At 50.6% G+C, this 17,482-nt stretch overlaps 6 protein-coding genes and 2 non-coding genes across 8 annotated transcripts; 3 read left to right on the top strand and 5 right to left on the bottom strand.

Moving 5' to 3' along the window:
• Positions 1-2,173: 2,173 nt before the first annotated feature.
• On the top strand, positions 2,174-3,184 carry ALT_6512 (uncharacterized protein; the record flags this gene model as incomplete). Its single annotated transcript, XM_089600084.1, has 1 exon — positions 2,174-3,184. One exon carries the CDS (start codon positions 2,174-2,176, stop codon positions 3,182-3,184), a length of 1,011 nt encoding a protein of 336 aa, XP_089455546.1.
• An 89-nt stretch (positions 3,185-3,273) lies between these two features.
• On the bottom strand, positions 3,274-4,897 carry ALT_6513 (MFS transporter; the record flags this gene model as incomplete). Its single annotated transcript, XM_033562815.2, has 3 exons — positions 3,274-3,579; positions 3,625-4,571; positions 4,627-4,897. The coding sequence occupies 3 exons, from the start codon at positions 4,895-4,897 to the stop codon at positions 3,274-3,276; spliced, it is 1,524 nt and encodes a 507-aa protein (XP_033418706.2).
• A 612-nt stretch (positions 4,898-5,509) lies between these two features.
• Positions 5,510-7,883, bottom strand: ALT_6514 (fungal specific transcription factor domain-containing protein; the record flags this gene model as incomplete). The annotated part of the gene is made up of 5 exons (XM_089600085.1): positions 5,510-6,011; positions 6,061-6,728; positions 6,782-7,291; positions 7,375-7,591; positions 7,651-7,883. The coding sequence occupies 5 exons, from the start codon at positions 7,881-7,883 to the stop codon at positions 5,510-5,512; spliced, it is 2,130 nt and encodes a 709-aa protein (XP_089455547.1).
• A 448-nt stretch (positions 7,884-8,331) lies between these two features.
• On the bottom strand, positions 8,332-8,403 carry ALT_t117. The gene has a single exon. It is a non-coding gene; the product is annotated as a tRNA-Glu (tRNA).
• Positions 8,404-8,605: 202 nt separating this feature from the next.
• Positions 8,606-8,677, top strand: ALT_t118. The gene has a single exon. It is a non-coding gene; the product is annotated as a tRNA-Glu (tRNA).
• Positions 8,678-9,003: 326 nt separating this feature from the next.
• Positions 9,004-9,642, bottom strand: ALT_6515 (translocation protein sec72; the record flags this gene model as incomplete). Its single annotated transcript, XM_033562817.2, has 1 exon — positions 9,004-9,642. The coding sequence occupies one exon, from the start codon at positions 9,640-9,642 to the stop codon at positions 9,004-9,006; it is 639 nt and encodes a 212-aa protein (XP_033418708.2).
• An 807-nt stretch (positions 9,643-10,449) lies between these two features.
• ALT_6516 (MARVEL domain-containing protein) lies at positions 10,450-11,487 on the bottom strand (the record flags this gene model as incomplete). Its single annotated transcript, XM_089600086.1, has 3 exons — positions 10,450-10,873; positions 10,936-11,258; positions 11,332-11,487. 3 exons carry the CDS (start codon positions 11,485-11,487, stop codon positions 10,450-10,452), a joined length of 903 nt encoding a protein of 300 aa, XP_089455548.1.
• A 2,301-nt stretch (positions 11,488-13,788) lies between these two features.
• On the top strand, positions 13,789-17,472 carry ALT_6517 (uncharacterized protein; the record flags this gene model as incomplete). The annotated part of the gene is made up of 2 exons (XM_033562819.2): positions 13,789-14,834; positions 14,886-17,472. 2 exons carry the CDS (start codon positions 13,789-13,791, stop codon positions 17,470-17,472), a joined length of 3,633 nt encoding a protein of 1,210 aa, XP_033418710.2.
• Positions 17,473-17,482: the final 10 nt, after the last annotated feature.

Below are 17,482 nucleotides of genomic sequence, written 5' to 3' on the forward strand. Positions count from 1 at the left end.
TGTCCAACCGTAACAGGATTGTCTGCAGCTAGCCAGAATATTGCGTCGTACTTGGTACGCGAATCATTTGCGTACCTTAGAGCGATCTGGGTTTTTCCCACCCCGCCCATCCCATGGAGCACAAACGACCGTAATGTGGTTTTTCCTTCCACTTCCAGCGAGCTCTGAATCTGGGAAAGGATGTCCTCGCGACCCCAGAATCGGGGGTTTTCGCTGAAGGGAAGGTAGTAGTATTTTTGCTTCTCATATGCAGGTGGCTGGGCGCGTATATTCGACATGAGTTCAAGGACCTCGTGATATTTCTCATTATCGCGGCGCATGCGCGTGAGCTCGACCTCGCTCTCAACGGTAGAGGAAAGCCGTCGTATCCGTTGGATCGTCCTGTTAAAATCCCCAGGCAGCTCTGGCCAGGAGTTTCGGACAACATGAACTCGAGAAATCAGCAACCGGAAGAAGGTGTCTGATGTGCCTGAGTGCTGAGATCACCTACCGTGCTTGTGGCCGCGGAAGAAGTGAATCGCTCGGGCGTAGAAGCAGATGACCTCCGTATAGACCGCTAGCAGCGAGTCCTCCAATTCTTGACTCATTGGGAGCGTCCGCTCATATGTCCGAAAACGGGGCAAGGTCAGACTAAGCTCCTCAAGCATGTCGCACACTTCCTGAAGCGTGTTGCCGGTAGAAGAGGCAAGCTGCGTCGATGTAATCAGAATCCAAACGGGGAATATAACCAGATCATAAGGCAACGCACGGTCAGTATCATTCGGATACTGCCCCAGACCACAGCTGTCATCATAGTGTCGGCACCGAAGGTTACTGCCAGCACGGCGGAGAAATCATTAACAAATTTGATCATCGGCTTCAGTCTATTGACGGATTCCAACGCTTTCCTCCCTGCAGATCCAACAGGCTGTAGCAATTTTGCATCTTGAAGCACTTCTTCAACACCCTTTGTCCCCAGGATCATTGCAAGGTCATCATCTCCGGCAAGCTCTTCGCGGAAGTTCTCGAGGGCCTTCTGCCAGAGAGGGGACTGTTGGTCCTTGAGTGGTAGTTGGAACATTCTCACTCGATTGTCTTGAGAAAAAGCAGTACTTGAATATGTCTGTGAAATTTGAGGGGATAATTGAGGACCTCAACAGCAACCGCCCCGCTAACCCATCTCTCTTCTCATGTGGGTGATAAAGGCGGCCCAGTGGGGTATGACAGGGATACTGCCGCTGAATGAAAGCATATGAAAAGCCATTGGATGAGCTTGCGTTCGATTAAATTTAGAGGCATGGTCGAGCTTATCGCGGCTTTATTACTGGCGGCGTCAGCCCAAATTCCCCGCCACGGCGGCTTTTGAAGCGATCCTACTAGCTGTGTTGGAAACTTGGAATATATCCTTGTTGCTACATGAGACTAAGCTCTCCTAATCTTATGGACCATCAGATTGATGCATCTGCTTTACCAAAATAAGGTGGTCTCCATTGGCTCGATTGCATGTACAGTCCTTTTCACTGGAAAGGACGGAACCGCTGAATGTTGTCTAGGCTATTTCACTAAATTTAGCTGCAAGCTGGCTGCGTTTCAGTAGGGGTCTCGGTATCTAGGACAACCTCAGGACCTTGCTGAACCGCATTCCCAGCGGCAAGCAGTGCATGTGGAAGAACGTGCATATAAGGGGCACGGCTTGCGATTGACCTGAAACAGAGGGAAAAGCGGTCTTTATATTGCTTTTCTCTTTTTGTTTTTAGGATGGCTTTACCATTTCTATATATCCAGAATGTGCTGAGTACAAACCTCAGCAAAGAAGTCACAACAGATTGCCTCTTGTGAAATCATGGTGAGGTTTCAGAGGAAGTCTCATCTCCAGAAGAACCTTCAACAATCAACCCTTTTTGGTAAGTATGAATACACTCAAATCTGTATAGGTGCATATCTCTGAATAGAAACAGTGACCCAGACTCAGCTGGCTTTTCATCATGGAAAATACGGCCTCCTTTCGGCACAGCAATCATCGCACCAGTCCAAATGTCAATTGTGGTACAGTTCTTGGCTTGCATGGCAACTACAGCAAATGCCATCGGAGTTCTTCGACGTATTAGATTGCCAGGAGATAAAGGATGGCCATACACAACAGCTCAAACAGTTTGAATGTGCCTTCTTCAAGATTGCTAAGTATCTCGTCACAATGGAGTCAATCACTTTCGACGAGGTGATGACACTGCTCTGCAAAGACGGTATCATGAGGGAACTTAGTCACGACAATAACAATCATATCTCGGCTTTGTATCTGGTTCTCTGTATCGTGAGCTGGCAAACGATGCTCTATAAACCCCAGCGCATCGATCATATGCATTTCGAGATCCATGACGAGCAAGGCGGCTACAGGGGCGACGCATATATGTGTTTGAAGATAGAGGTAGCCAGTTGTACGCGAATGCCTCTCAGCGAGTTGCTCATGGGCTTCGGGGTCCTCCTGCCGTCCAAAAACCTCTGTTTAAGCGACGATGAGGCCAGCCGAGAGGCATTCCAGCGAAAGGTCGAGGTCAACGCGAAATGCTTCAATGCACACTTTCTTACTTCCATTGCTGGTGTTCGGTTGAAGTGGGTCGACACGCTGGCGTGCCACCTGGAGTATAACCCTGCCACTAAGGAACTGTTTCTGTTTCGCTTTCCTTCATTTATCTTGTCTTGCCCTTCGCATTCTTCAGGGACAGGCAAACGAACAGTCTTGCAGGCGTGCGCCACCACGAATAGGTTTCATTGTCAATGGGCAACTGAAAGCGAGGTTGGCTGTTTGCTTAACGAGATTCTACTGTCATATCGTCTCTTGTTCGGACAGACGAAGAGGACACGCGCCTTGTTTCGATCTCTTGATCCCTTCCGTGATGTCCCAAGGGCAGTGGCTGATCCGCTTCTTCCGATTCTCTGTGGGAAGCGGTCTTGTCACGGGTTAGTGCCCTTGGAGACTGCAGAATACTATCTTCCCAGAGACTTTCCGGTCCTTCGGTATCGTCTATCGGTGCTACAGGATCATCTAGCGCGGGCCACGCCCCGTAAATGGGTCCAGCTCTGGCGTGATAATAGAGATTCCGCTCACTGGCTAACGTTCTGGGCTGTCATTGTCTTCGGAGCGCTTGGTACGCTGCTGGCTCTGTTGCAGGTTATTCTGCAGGCTGTTCAGATTGCTTTCCGTTGACGGAGATATAACATCAGAAGTTTGTAGTTCTATTGTATCTCGATTTCTACTCTCGTACACTTGATAACCAAACATGTCTCGAGGTATCACTACTGCACATCCCCCAGAGCCACCCTCATCCTCGCACTCCACTCGTCCCGCTTGATCCGCAACAGAATCAGAGGTATCCCACTGAGCAGACAGAAGAGACAGACTACTGTAAAGGCCCAGCCAGTACCGATAGCATCGAACAGAGGCTGCGCAATCACCGCACTCACACAGGACAGACTGTTCCGCATGAGATTGTTCACCGCAACGCCCATGGTCGACCTCTTCGGCGTGAACTCGGTCAGCATTGTCATGGTCACATTGTTGAGGATCATTCCCGCAAAGCCATAGAAGAAGTTAGCAATCAACTATATTGTTAGCTTTGCCAGTTACCTAATGCAAGACGTACTTACCGGCACCAGCCAGAATTCATGCTTGTCCGCCGTCCACCCCCACCACAACAATGCCCCCGGGAAGAGCATACCCGCCAGCAGGCAGTTCTCGCCGAGCCGGTCAACAGGGTGTAAGACGAGATTGCCCTCATCGTCAAAGCGCCCCTCTTCCCGCGCTGTCCGTTTCATGATATAATCCTGCCAGCGGCCGCCGATGATCGCGCCAGACAGCAGGCCCAGCCCGGCGGGGATATACGCCACACCGACAATGACCGAGCTCCACGAGTACGGCGGCAGGGCGAAGGTATCTTCGATCGAGACGCAGATGAGGTAGTACGTTGCAAAGACGATGCTGGTGTAATACACGGTAATGAGGATGGGCGGGTACCGCAGCAAGGTAGCTGCCTGGACGGGTTTCAGCAAGAGATTTACAACTCTCGTCGCTCTTGTCGACGTAGCTCGCTCGTTCCGCTGATTCTCTTCGAGATTCGTCGCCGTCTCCGGCATGAAGAATACCATGGTGAAAAACACAGCCCACCCATAGATCACCATGAACCACTGCGTGCTGCGCCAGCTCCACCGGGTGACCAGGGCGCCGCCGATGATGGGCGCGAACATGGGCCCGAGCATCGGGCCGAGCATAAACGCACCCATCGCTTTGCCTCGTTCTTGTGCGTCGAACATATCGGAGATGATACCGGCGCTGACGGCCTGGAGGGATGCGCTGGCGGCGCCGGTGAGGAGGCGCATTGCGATGAACATGCCGATGTTCGGGCTGATCGCAGCTAGGATGCTGAAGAGGCCGAGGAAGAAGAAGGAGAGGAGGTAGACTAGTCGTCGGCCGTAGAGCTCTGCCAGGTGGGACCACCAGAGGGGTGTGATGGCGACGGAGAGAGAGCCAAAGGCGATGGACAGGTTCACCACGGAGACGGTCGTGTGAAGATCCTCGGCGATCATGATGAGGCAGGCTGTCGTTGATATCAATAGCAGTTCCGTCAGCAGTGGTAGTTAGAGAGGACCTACGGAACAAGACACCACTGCTCAGAGGGACGACCAGTCCTCCCCCTGCCACTATGGCCGTCATGAACCACTTGCGTCCCGCGGGGTATTGTCGTGGGTCTTCGATTGCTGGGACGAAGCACAGAAAGGATAGGAATCCTCGACGAACATGACGAGGGCCATTTCGATTATCTTTCTCCTGCTCATCATTGGCTTTTGCCGTGCGTCTCAGTGACTTTGGATTCTGCTCATCCGCTAGTGATTGAGGTGGTTCGCTTCTGTGTCTGTCGGACATGTTGATCTGCTTTAACTTAGCGATTTCAGTCTGATACTATTATGTCTTTTGATCAGCTCTATATATACTGATTATTCTTCTCTCTGTCTATATCCTTCGTCTTGTATACTTCAGAGTACACTATAATAGCGTCGCACGAGCTGTGGGTCCCGTCGGCCGAGCCACCCTTGTCTCCTTCACCAAGTCTAAGGCTTCGGAGGATCCGCTACGCTTAGCAGCCCACACCCTCTCCATACGGTATGCCCGTCCGTCGTAGGTGGTATTCTGTATAGAAATGGGTTTGAATGGTTCATGAACTTGATTTTGAGTTTCAAGTTTGAACAAATGGACATTTGATGCTACACTCGAAGCACCAAGCCTAGGATCATATCTTGGCCCCGGATAGATACGTGAACTCTGAGTCAGATCAGAGTCAGAGTGCTTGCATGATTTCGGATACAGGGTGTGGAGAGAAGCAATCACAAACGTATTCTCATACAGACTGTCATAAGACAAGGATCAAGCAACGCAATGTACCTATTCCTCAAAGCCCAGACTCAGAGAGGTTACAACAGAGCTGCAAGAAGTAAGTCCAGCGAATCGATCAGGCCGGTATTCGCACGTATTAGAAGATCAGCTCCACTGCGAAGGACAAGAAAACGACGTCGGGTCAAACCCCGCAAGGTCAGGAAAGTCAAAGTCCCCCAGGTTCGTGAATCCCAGAAAATCCGCGGCATCTAATTCAATTCCCATCGAACCCATGCTATCTAACCCTGATCCCGACAACATCGGATTGTCCTGTGGCCCCGGGGTGGGATCAACTGTTCGATTGTCCTCGGTGAGACCCAGGTTCTGGGATCGAATTCTCTCAGTCAACCAGATAATGACTGGCCATGCCCCGGTGGTGTGCTGGCCGCGGATTTCATGGATTGCGTTTGCGACCTGCAGACCCCTCTGTCGAAGATCGGCCCACTCCGGGGTTTGAAACACAGGGCTGCGTACCTCAGAAAGGACGTAAAGGATAGGGTAGAAGCCGGCATGTGAGGAAATATGCCATTGGAAGGGTTCACAATCTTTGCTTGAGGCGATTGTACACCAGTTCTCTACGGTTGTGGCGGCATCCACGAATATACTTCTGTAAGTCAGCAGATGTAAGACATCGTTCGGAACTTGGGGGTTTTTACCTCCTTCGCATGGCCGGGCTGATGATCTTCTCACGGTCCTGGCGAGAAATCTGGATCCAGAATATGACCCAGAATTTGGACTTTAGATGAGCACTGAGCTGTAAGGCCATTGATTGCAAGCTGACCCTCTTGTCGCAGTATTGGACAAGATTATCCAGCGCCTTCCCCAGCTCAGCTGCCATGGCCTCGGCGGTTTTTAACAGGGTTTGAAGTTCAGACAAGTCTTGATCTTCTCCCAAATCTCCCTGGGAACTGGCACACATTCTCTTTCGCGATGCATGTGTGATCTGGATAATCCGGCCGTAACATTGGGCGGCTGTGACCCGAAGCAGATAGATGGTCATGTCTGTGAATTTGGGGGCATCTAAGAGTCTGACAGAGGGCGCCACTCCTTCTATTAGATCAACATCATCCACATTAAGAGGGAGACGCGTATCAAAATCAGACTCATAGATTGAAGGAGCAAACCCATGTCCCTCCGCAGCTCGAAAATCTAGGTGACAGATCTGTGCCCATAATCGGCGGCGCAGCTCGACTTGCACTATGTCGATCGTGCCCATTGGCAGTGCTAATGGATCACGGTGGAGGCCTTGAATAGTGGCCATGCGAATGGCAAGACCCGTCAAGGGCCACACTTTGCCTATATCGTCTTCCCGATATTGAGCTGTCTGCAATTGTGTATTAGCTATGAATGCAATCTTACACCAATGCAAGAACCCACCAGAAAAATGACAAATGCTTGTAGAACCTCAAAGATCCTTGAGGTCATGAAGTGATGTTGTTTCAGGTATACTTCTGTCCCGGCTCGGTACCTCTGCAGGAGACGGGATCTGTCTGTGTTGAAAACCGCAGAAACATCTGTTTCCTTCATGCTATTAATGGCTGCATAGAAAATGGACATGGCCAGCGGCTCAAACGCATTAGATTGATGGGGGTCGAATGCCGTAGAGTGACTGTAACTGCCGTCAACTTGAGCCTTGTCTAGGGAATAATGGGTGCGAATGAATCCATCAAAGCGACGAGCTAAACTGGGACGATGCACTATTCGCACTATGGGATCGACATTGGCCAGGAAAACATTCAGCAGTAAATAGCAATCTTCTCGGGTATCGGGATAAAAGCTGTACACATTAGATCGTGAGGTATCAGTTTCCCAGATTAGATGGTCGTCTGGGACCTCTTTGGGCGAGGACTCTTGCAACTCCGTGAGCGTAGATTGGATATCTTGAATCTGTTCGGTGAGTGATTAGATAACCATTCATCTTCACGTACGTTTCTCTTCCCACAAGGGTAGGGATTCATTATTCTGCGCACCTCCTCAGCCATCCAGGCCCAGTGTTTGCCCGAGATAAAGCGAGGTACTCCATTCCCTAAGATGAGCACATCTTCCTGCGATTGGCGCTGCGGGCCTGCCACATTTCCGGGAAGAGCTGGAGATGGGATAGTAGGATATGATTCTGGCAAGGATGAACTCTGCTCGAACGCTTCATATGATTGTGCTTGCGTCAGAATGTCCGCCAGACGCTGAAGTCTTGGATTGATCCTGGTTAGCGTGGAAGAGGACATCTTGGTAGCTGTGGACTTGGTCACCCGACTGGGTTCTGAGGCCAGTGCGGATGGCTGATGGGCAGAAACATAGGAACAGGCATGATTGCCTCGCTCGCATGTGAAACAAATGGGTTGTCGTCGATCGCATTTGACCTTTCGGCGACGACATGGTAGACAAGAGGTGATGGGACGAAAATAGTTGCCAATGAAGGGAGGGACGTCAGAGGAAGAAGGCGATGCTGAGGGGAGAAGGGAAGCAGGAGTCGATGAGGCATACATTATGGACGCTGTTGGAACAATAACCTAGAAGTCAAAAACTGCACATGATATAAAACGGCAGAATGGAGCCACATTCAGCAGCTGTTTGTTAATTGTCAGTTCGATGATACTGACATTAGTGGTCTTCAAACCTGTCCGAACTGGCAGATAGTTCAAGGTGCACAGGAATATAAATTATGAAGTACAGCAAGTACGCTGAGAGAGAGGATCCATACCATGGTGGATAATAAAACACTAACTGCAGGGGTAAGACTGTAGTTATAAGTAACTAAATTAGTTACCAATATTAGACCAGTGCTAAGATACCCCTGATAATAAGTCAAGGCAGTCGTAATTCGTAAAGAATTTATGACATCCATAAGTTGAGGCCGAACACGACACTGACAAAATCAACAGAGTGTCCAAGACGGACACAAAAGAAAATGATCAAAAAATATGAATCGATTCCGATGCGGGGAATCGAACCCCGAGCTGCTGTGTGAGAGACAGCGATGTTAGCCATTACACCACATCGGACGCTTGTTGGAAGGGAGGAGATTTTTGATTGATGAGACTGGACAAAGGGCTTGAACTTCAAGCGTCTCTGGTAAGATCATCGGAGCAGCATCAATTTCGCCCCACTTCGAACCACGGACCGGTTGACCCATTACCAGGTACAGAGTGGCACACAAGAAGATTTTGATTATCAAGCGAGAATATTCCCATTCCCACAACAACATCCGATGTGGTGTAATGGCTAACATCGCTGTCTCTCACACAGCAGCTCGGGGTTCGATTCCCCGCATCGGAATTTCTTCTTTTTGTATTTTGTCCTCTTCCTTCTGAAGGACATGCATATATTTTTCCTAATTCGCGTACGTCACCATCTTCATGGTCACTGTTGTGTCTGTTAAAGGATCTTTTCAAGTGAAGTGACGCTCTATCTTGAGGACCAGTCATGATTACAAAAACAGTACATAAACCCATCATTCCATTAACGCCAAAGACAACCATGAATCGCAACAAATGAACATGATAGAGCCAGCCAAACTGAGACTTGCAGATATCGCAATTCACCATAGAAAAGACCTCCACACTCAGCAACCAGTGGCTCGAGCCGATGCAGGTCGACATCAACTATGCCGACTTCTGTAGTCTCTGCTGAACCTCCTCCAACAAACCTCCCAGTTCCTTGCCACCCTCACCAGTCTTCCCCTCAACGTCCAGCCCGCGCTCGAGAATAGTCTTAGCCTCCTCCCAGCGACCCATCTCAGCCAGGCACTTGCCCGCGCGCCACCAAGCCTTCACATTCGCAACAGGCTTGCAATCACAGCTAGCCTTGGCATCGATCATTCCCTCGGGCCAGGCCTGCTGCGCCATGTACGCCTGCGAGCGGTTGGCGTACAGGCCGGATAACTCATCGCGGACCAGATTGACGGGTTCCCAGCCGGGGCGGCTCAGGGCCATATCGATGGCGTAGGTGTAGAGCTTGACAGCCTCGGCGTAGTTGGATTTGCGGTAGGCCTGGTTGGCGGTGTCGCGGAGTTTGGTGATCTGGGCGCTGCGCTTGGGGTTGATGGGGAGTGGCGGAGGGGGGATGTTAGGGGCGTCGAGGGCGATTAGTGAGCGGTGCAGGTTGTTGAGGGCTTGTAGCTCTTCGTTGATGGCTGTGGTTTGAGAGCCGGATTGGCTGGATGAGGGCGGGAGGGAGATGGCTTTGGAGGATGGGTCGAGGTGGAGGGGGTACTGGTGAAAGATGTCGATGCTGCTGGCCATTTTGATGGGAAGCCTGGCCGACTAATATGCAGGTTTGGAGATTTGCGAAAGACCAGTCTCAGCTGTTACGACTGTGTCAATATGGTTACGTGGTATGGGAGTATGTCGGGTACTGCACCACTTACCAGAGCGTGGGAATTAGAACGAGCAACAATAACTATCGCTTGCAAAGCCTAAATCTCCTCGTAGCCAAATATGGTGTAAAAGGGTATCTTTGGAATGGTCACTGATTATTTACATGGTCAGGATCGCAAGCTGTCCTGAAGCTATGCGATACGAACGGAAGGCGGTGGCAGAACCCGTATCCATGTCTTTATCGGCATATCACTATCCCCTTAGTTGGCTTCAAGCCAATATCATAATTTCAAGTCGCTATGTTGGCTGTCAAGATTATCCTCTAGAAATCTCCCAAATTATGCCAGTAGCATGCCTCATTGGCAGATTGACTCAAAGTAAATGTCAATTTGGAGTATCTATGAATATCCTAAGTCCGCCCCATAAGCTGAACACATGCGACTCCTCTAACGCTGCTCCAAAACAGCTGCAAAACTAGGGTGATCGTAAACATCGTCAAAGGAACAGAAAAATCCAAACAATTTTGGAGAGGCATTGTTTTCCCACGCCGACTGACTGCAACAAATATCATCGCCTAAAGTCAAGATGAGTAAATACTATTGAACAGACCTTGATAGATCAAAGGGCAACACACGTAAGGGCCGTACAAGTATATGCGCCTGCAAAACACCGCTTCAAGATCAATACCAGAATATAAAGACAATGCGCGTGAGTTGAGATCGAAGACCGTCTTTAACGTCCATAGCCACTCAGGGTAGAACCGTATTCAGACGGTTGTGCATAGTGTTGCCCGTGCGCGCCGCCGTAACTGGTGCTGTAGTCATGAAGCACACTCCCTGATCCGGTAGTAGCAGTGGGATCATAGGCACCATGCATGGCAGTTCGTCCGTTGCCATTTCCGAGGTCGTCTACCTCGCTTTGATGCAGCAGGGCATAATCCTCGTCCTGATCGTTACGAACAGAAGCGCCCATTCCAGCACGTCCAGAGCGGAAATCATCCTCCTCTTCTTCAAAGTCATGCGCAGGGTTCGAGGAGAAAGCCGCCTTGCTCTGTGCAGCGAATGTAGGATCGGAAACAGCATCGGGAAGGGTACCAGTTCGGCGAAAATGCATGACATTGCGGAAGGACATCCAAGCGGTCGCAACAAACAGAAGGCTGCAGACAAGCCTCATTAGCAAGGATATCGCGCGAAATATGAAAGTCAGGAGAAAGCCTACAAGATCACCACTCCCAGAATCACAGTTGCCGTACTAATCTTGCATTTGCTGGCGCTTCCGTACTTCCATGCGTCGCAGCCACTCTTCTTGTCATCTTTATTCTTATCGCTGTCACTGGCGCTCTTGCCCTCGGCCTTTCCCTGCGCGACATAACTTGCGACGCAAATCCACGCAGAGAACCACAGAATGGCGTACAGACAGTCGACCGTAGCGAAAGCATAGACGTTTCCGAATCGTCGAGCGCGGGGCCACATCGGCACTGCGACGAGGTAAATCAAACCTGGGATACTGAGCCAACACTTCATTGGCGCCGTAAACATTAGCTTCAAGGTCCACGTAGCTCCAGGATCCACGTTCCTTTTTTTGCTGGAAGAACAATCAAAGACTGAGACTCACCAAGGCCCAGTACCAGGCTGACCGCCCATCGATCCCATCACCCTTTGTGAAGACGGCAATGGTCAAAGCCCATGCGAGAAAGATGATGAACCCTTGTACCCCATGAAGGAGGTTTTTCGTTCGTCCGGGGTTGAAGGAAGGTCGTGATACTCGCATGTTTGCGGGTGGAGGAGGGGACTGGGAAGCTGACGCTGGCAGAACTTCCTCAGAGGAAGTAATTCGAGTGAAGGCACCTAAATCCCAGAAATAGATATCTGATATGCTTGACGATCTCTTTCTTACTCCCGATAAAGTATCAAGGCAAAAAGAAGGTGAGAAGATCGTTGTGGAATGAAGAGAAAATGCTCAAGTGCGCTTGTTTATGCTCGGATTGCGCAGCGCAACGGGGGCAACCCGACCGATGCCGTGTGGACTGCGGACACTAGGTCGAGACCCAACTGAACTGACGATATCAAGGGGAGAGTGTGCACCAAGTCGCAAACTAGCAATATAGGGATGGTTAATTAACTGATAAAGGATTTGATAGAGGATATGGGTAAGAGATGAAGATGAGCTGGAATTTGGTTCTGGTGGATAGCACGCAGTGATATTCTTAAGAATTCTTCTGCCTCGTGCCTCTGTCCAACTATATGTTAATTACCCGACATGCGTCGATCCTGATTCCTGTATTCCACAGATACCTTATTGGTACTCTCAGTATGAATCTTTATACACTACTACTATACGGAAAGAATCAACTTCGACTCGATCATCCACTCTGTACTCTATTCAATATCTCGACAGGAGTAATAATAATGCTAGATTGACCTGCATTTGCTGAGTAGTTCTCTGAGCCACATTTGGTTATATCATATCTGGCGACACAACTCCGCCGCTCTACGGAGTATTTGTGGAGCCTTCTAATCCTGATTGTCTAGACGGCTTTGTCTAAACAATGATGAATTCTCTCACCTGATGTACTGTCGGTCCGTGGCTGCATCCAAAGCCCCAGCTACCTAGGTAGAACTAAGTTACGCTCGACTAGATGACGATGCTCTTCACTCCAAGTGGATCTTCAGAGGCGGCGCAGGCGAACGGGAAGCGTATGATCGGCCCAGAACCTTGTTCCCAAGTTCTCCTAGGAAACCGTTCTATTCCTGGAAATATGGGTGTCGATTCAGCCACACTTGGCTTCCACATGCAAGATGTGAGTTCTTAGTAGGATGCAATAATTAACATGTAGATACCTTTTATGCATCCAACTCAAGAGATAACCACTCCAGTGTGAGTACTGGGTTATTACTGCTTTGATACCTCTAGTGATAAATTCTTATTTACATGAAACAACTATTGCATATTATATTTGAAACCACTTCTGATCTGCAGTATATAATATTCATCAACAGCTCCTGAACACCGCCTAATGGTCCTGTAGGGTCCAACCTGCAAAAATGCTATTAAGAACAAACGAAAGAGATAGGGGCAAAAGGCTCACTTTAAACTGTTTTGCCATGAGTTTCAGTGAAAACTAATGAGTTAGTTCAGTCGATTACCCCATTCCCAAGGGTTACTGTAAAAATCCTGATCTAATTCTGAATAAACTTGCCCATATCAATGCTATCTCTCCTGGGGATCCTTTTCCATCGCTGTGATGAAAGTTGATCCAGTTTACTTCGGTTTTTGAGGAATACGAATATTTCACTCAGTTCCATAATATATGAAAAATCACCCTTGATTTCAAATTTCTCTGTTCCAAATGGCATGGGCGATATGGTCGAATTTCCGGCAGAGCTTGACGCCATTTGGGTACACATTTATTAAAAAGGTGACTACCGCGTGAATGAAAGCTTTGTTTACGTTTTTATCATTCTTGGATCCCAAAGGTTAGTTCCTCTGCATTTGCGCTCCAAAAGGGAGGTGATGCCTTGCATGATAAGAGTCCATTTTTGGGCTGCAAAATAGCTCAGCACCACAGCCAAGATACTGTGCCAACCTGCCCCAGTGCTGAGCACAATCAAGGTTCCGCTGTAACCTTTTCCGCTGAGAGAATTGTCTGGTCTATTGCTCGTCCAATCGGGGTAGAACGATTCGAGCATAAAACCTATTGCTGCGGATCGGCAGCCCCGACCTCGCCCGATCCGTATACCTTCATGTTTTTTCGTCGACGTCGTCTTCCATGATGAGAGCAGGGCGACGACAAGGTTGGTTAATCACGTGGTCAGCTTGCATATTCACCCCGAATTGACTGTGACAAGGCTGCATGGCTGACAGCATGATGGCTCAGTCGATGCCCAACCCCCCGCTGGCTCTAATATCCTCCCGGCGTCTAACAATGAGCGAGGCTTGAAGATAATTGTCGAAAAAAACAAACTCAAACGACTGCAACTACCTCGAGAAAATTATGAGAGGTGCTGACTTCTTGCCGTACGCGCTGTGAGCAAACACAGCCCCGTTCTGGCACTGACGTCTTCATGAGCGATGGCCCCGACACACGACGACTACACGGTCGGTTGGATCTGCGCGCTTCCTCGCGAACTGGCAGCAGCGCGGGGAATGTTAGATGATGAACACGAATCGCTCTACGCCGCGGCAGCGGACTGCAATGCTTACACACTTGGACGCATCGGGACTCACAATGTGGTGCTGGCGTGTCTCCCGGTTGGGGAGTATGGGGTGGTTCCAGCTGCGGTGACCGTCATGAGGATGAAGGCGACCTTTCCAAAACTTGAAATTGGGCTACTTGTCGGCGTTGGAGGTGGGATTCCGAGTGACAAGCATGACATTCGACTGGGGGATGTCGTTGTGGGGGACACCGGTGTGATTCACTACGATATGGGCAAGACTGTCCAGGGTGGGCGGTTTATCTGTACTCAAGAGCGCCTTCGGCCGCCGCAAGGCCCGTTGCTCGCGGTTTCCAAACTCCAGGCGGGCCATCAGTTGGGGAAGGAGCGGATAAGTGAATATATCAATGACATGACCCGACGTTACCCGGAATTCTCGTATCCAGGCGTCGACCTTGACGTCCTGTTCGCCTCGGGGTATGACCACCCAGAGCGAAATGCCTCGTGCGCCCAGTGTGACCCGTTCAAACGAGTTTCTCGGAAACCTCGACCATCTATACGACCGGTGGTACATTATGGGTTGATTGCATCGGGGAACCAGGTGATGCGCCACGGAGCCACCCGCGATGAGCTACGGACAGAGCACGATATCCTCTGTTTCGAAATGGAGGCAGCCGGGTTGATGAGGGTATTTCCCTCCCTGGTTGTTCGTGGCATTTGCGATTACTCCGATAGCCATAAGAATAAAATCTGGCAGGACTACGCTGCTGTGGCGGCAGCGGCTTATGCGAAAGAACTCTTAACCGTCATACCTGGTCCACTGGCACGCCAGGCTGGTGCGTGTTTTATGGTCCCGTTTGCATTGAGCCCGAAGTTTGTCGGACGAAAGACTGTCTTGGAGATGATAGACCAGAAGTTGGAGGCAAAGCAGCCAGCGGTCCTCGCAGGAATGGGTGGAGTTGGGTATGAATGCAGCTGATACTATGTATTAAATTTGGCTAACGGAGGGCGTAGGAAGACGCAACTAGCCGTGCATTACTGCTATCTTTACCGAGAAAGAATGCCCACAGCTCATGTATTTTGGGTAAACGCTAGCACCATCGCCAATTTCGAGCAAGGATATCGTGATATCGCGCGTGCCCTCCGTCTTCCCGGCCACGAAGATCCTATGATGGACCCGGGGCCGCAAGTTTGCGAATGTCTCTCAAAGAATATTACCGTTCGCTGGCTTATGGTTCTCGACAATCTGGATGACGCGCAGACAATCACGTCCCAGATAGCTTCGATCCCCGGCTTGGGTGGTAGCGGGGGATCAATCATCGTGACAACGCGCGATATGCGAGTGTCGCAGTATCTCCCGGATTGGGATTATGTGGAGGCAGATCCCATCGCCCTGCCGCCGCTCGATGCATCGGATGCCCGTGACTTGATCGTAGAATTGCTAGCTCCGGAACAACGGCGGGACGAAGCGGATCTTCTGGAGCTGATACAGATGCTGGGATGTTTCCCCCTCGCTCTTACGCAGGCCATGGCCTTCATAAAACAGAATCGGACCACCGTGACAAAATACAAGAAACTACTGCTGGAGACCGATGTCCATCGGCTGCATGAGAAAGAATATCGCGACACGCGGCGATACAACGATGTGTCGGACTCGGTATATCGCACGTGGGAGACATCGTTTCGCAAGATACAGCAGGATGAGCCTTCAGCAGCCGAGCTACTAGCGTGCATGAGCATGCTAGATGCACAACTGGGTGTACCGGAGAGCGTGCTTTGCTCCAGCGACTGGGACCCGCTGGCTTTCACCAAAGCTATAGGCACGCTTCTGTCATTTTCACTGATCACCACCATGCCGGGCGACAGTGTTGTTATGCATCCGATGGTGCAGCGTGCTGTACGTGATTTCCTAACTCAGGAAGGAAGTGGAGAGACATACCAGTGGAAAGTTTTTTCGCGTCTGGCCGCCAGATTTCCGGACGCACGGGTAGAGTCATGGCGGTACTGCGACGAGCTGGCGCCCCACGCGGAAGAGGTCCTCCGTTACGTATTTAAGGACAGGGATATTTGCGAGATGGCTATGTTGGATCGCGCGACGTTGCTGCATAATGTGGCAGCACACAAGGGTCATCGTGGTCGATACCCGTTGGCGCGTGCCCAGGTCGAGGAGGCATACGAAATCCGCAGGAACAAACTGGGAGATGATAGCCTAGACACACTTGAGAGCCTAGAACTACTTGCCCTTATTCTGGTCAACCAAGGCGAGTATTCGCTGGCGGAGATTAAACAGCGCACTGTCCTCGATAAACGCCAATGTCTAACCGGCGCTGATGACATCCTCACTCTCGAGAGTCAACAAGCCCTGGCGGATATTCTGTTAAGATTGGGGCGACTGGACGAAGCTATTAAGCTTTATGAGGAGGCATTGGAAGCGAACCGGGCAGTCCGAGGAGCTCTGTGTCGCACCAGCCTGGAGTTGATGGATCGACTGGGCGAGGCTATTGAACAGCAGGGTCGCCATTCCGAGGCTGAGAAGATATATCGTCAGGCCGTTGAAGGGAAAAAAGTGCTTCTCGGAGACGAGCATGAGTCAACATTAAAGACACGCATTTCGCTGGACCTGTTGCTAGGTCTGCAAAGCGGGTACGACCGGGCATACGACCTGTATTCCAACGCAATCGCGCTGAGTACAAGAACCTTTGGCGAGGAGCACCCAGATACGATACGACTTCATTGCAATCTCGCGAGCTTGTATTTGACGCAGGGAAACTGGGAGGCGGCGGAGGAGGTCCAGCACCAGGCCCACCGCACCTTTGCTAAAGTTCTCGGGGAACATCACCCATCGACACTGGTGTGCTTGTCTAATCTGGCCGTCTTTAAACAGCGGAAGGGCGAGTATTCCCAGGCGGAGGAGCTTCACCGGAGCTTGTACGATCGGCGTTCCGCCATACTTGGAGCGCAGCATCCATATACGCTGACGAGCATGTTCCATCTGGCGGAAGTACTTGTGGAGCTCGACCAACACGCAGAGGCGAGTGATTTGTTTGAAGAAGTACTTATCGGTAGACAGGGCGCCCTGGGAGCGAAGCACCCGGATACACTTCGCTGCATGAGCTCGTTGGCCGGTGTCCTGGATGATCTCGACCAGTCCGAGGACGCAGAGCGCATGTATCTCGAATGCTTGCGGGTGAAGCGGGAGATTTTCCCTCCCGACCACCCCGAGATCCTAACCGACCTAAACAATCTCGCCGAAGTTTTACGGCAAAGCGGCGAACTTTCGCAGGCGGAGTCTATGCATCGGGAAGTGCTGCGCCTGCACGGCAATCGGGACGCCGGGTTGGGGAGCGTGAGTCGGGCAAACCTTGGAAGGGTCCTCTATCTACAGGGCCGGTATGACGAGGCAGTTGATATGTTTCAACAGGCTTTGGCGAGCGCAGGAGAAGCAGCAACGGAGCAGAGCTCGTTCGTGGAAATGGTATCTGACCGTCTAGAAGCCGCCCTTCGTGATCAGAAAGAAATGCGCAAGAAGAACGGCGTCTATGAATGGCTAAAATGGGTGGTGACGGGTCCACTTATGGGACGAGTATGGGGCAGGGGCTAGGACTTAAATT

This window comes from Aspergillus lentulus (assembly GCF_001445615.1).
Source record: "Aspergillus lentulus DNA, contig: Alt12, strain: IFM 54703, whole genome shotgun sequence".
Taxonomy (NCBI): Eukaryota; Fungi; Ascomycota; class Eurotiomycetes; order Eurotiales; family Aspergillaceae; genus Aspergillus; species Aspergillus lentulus.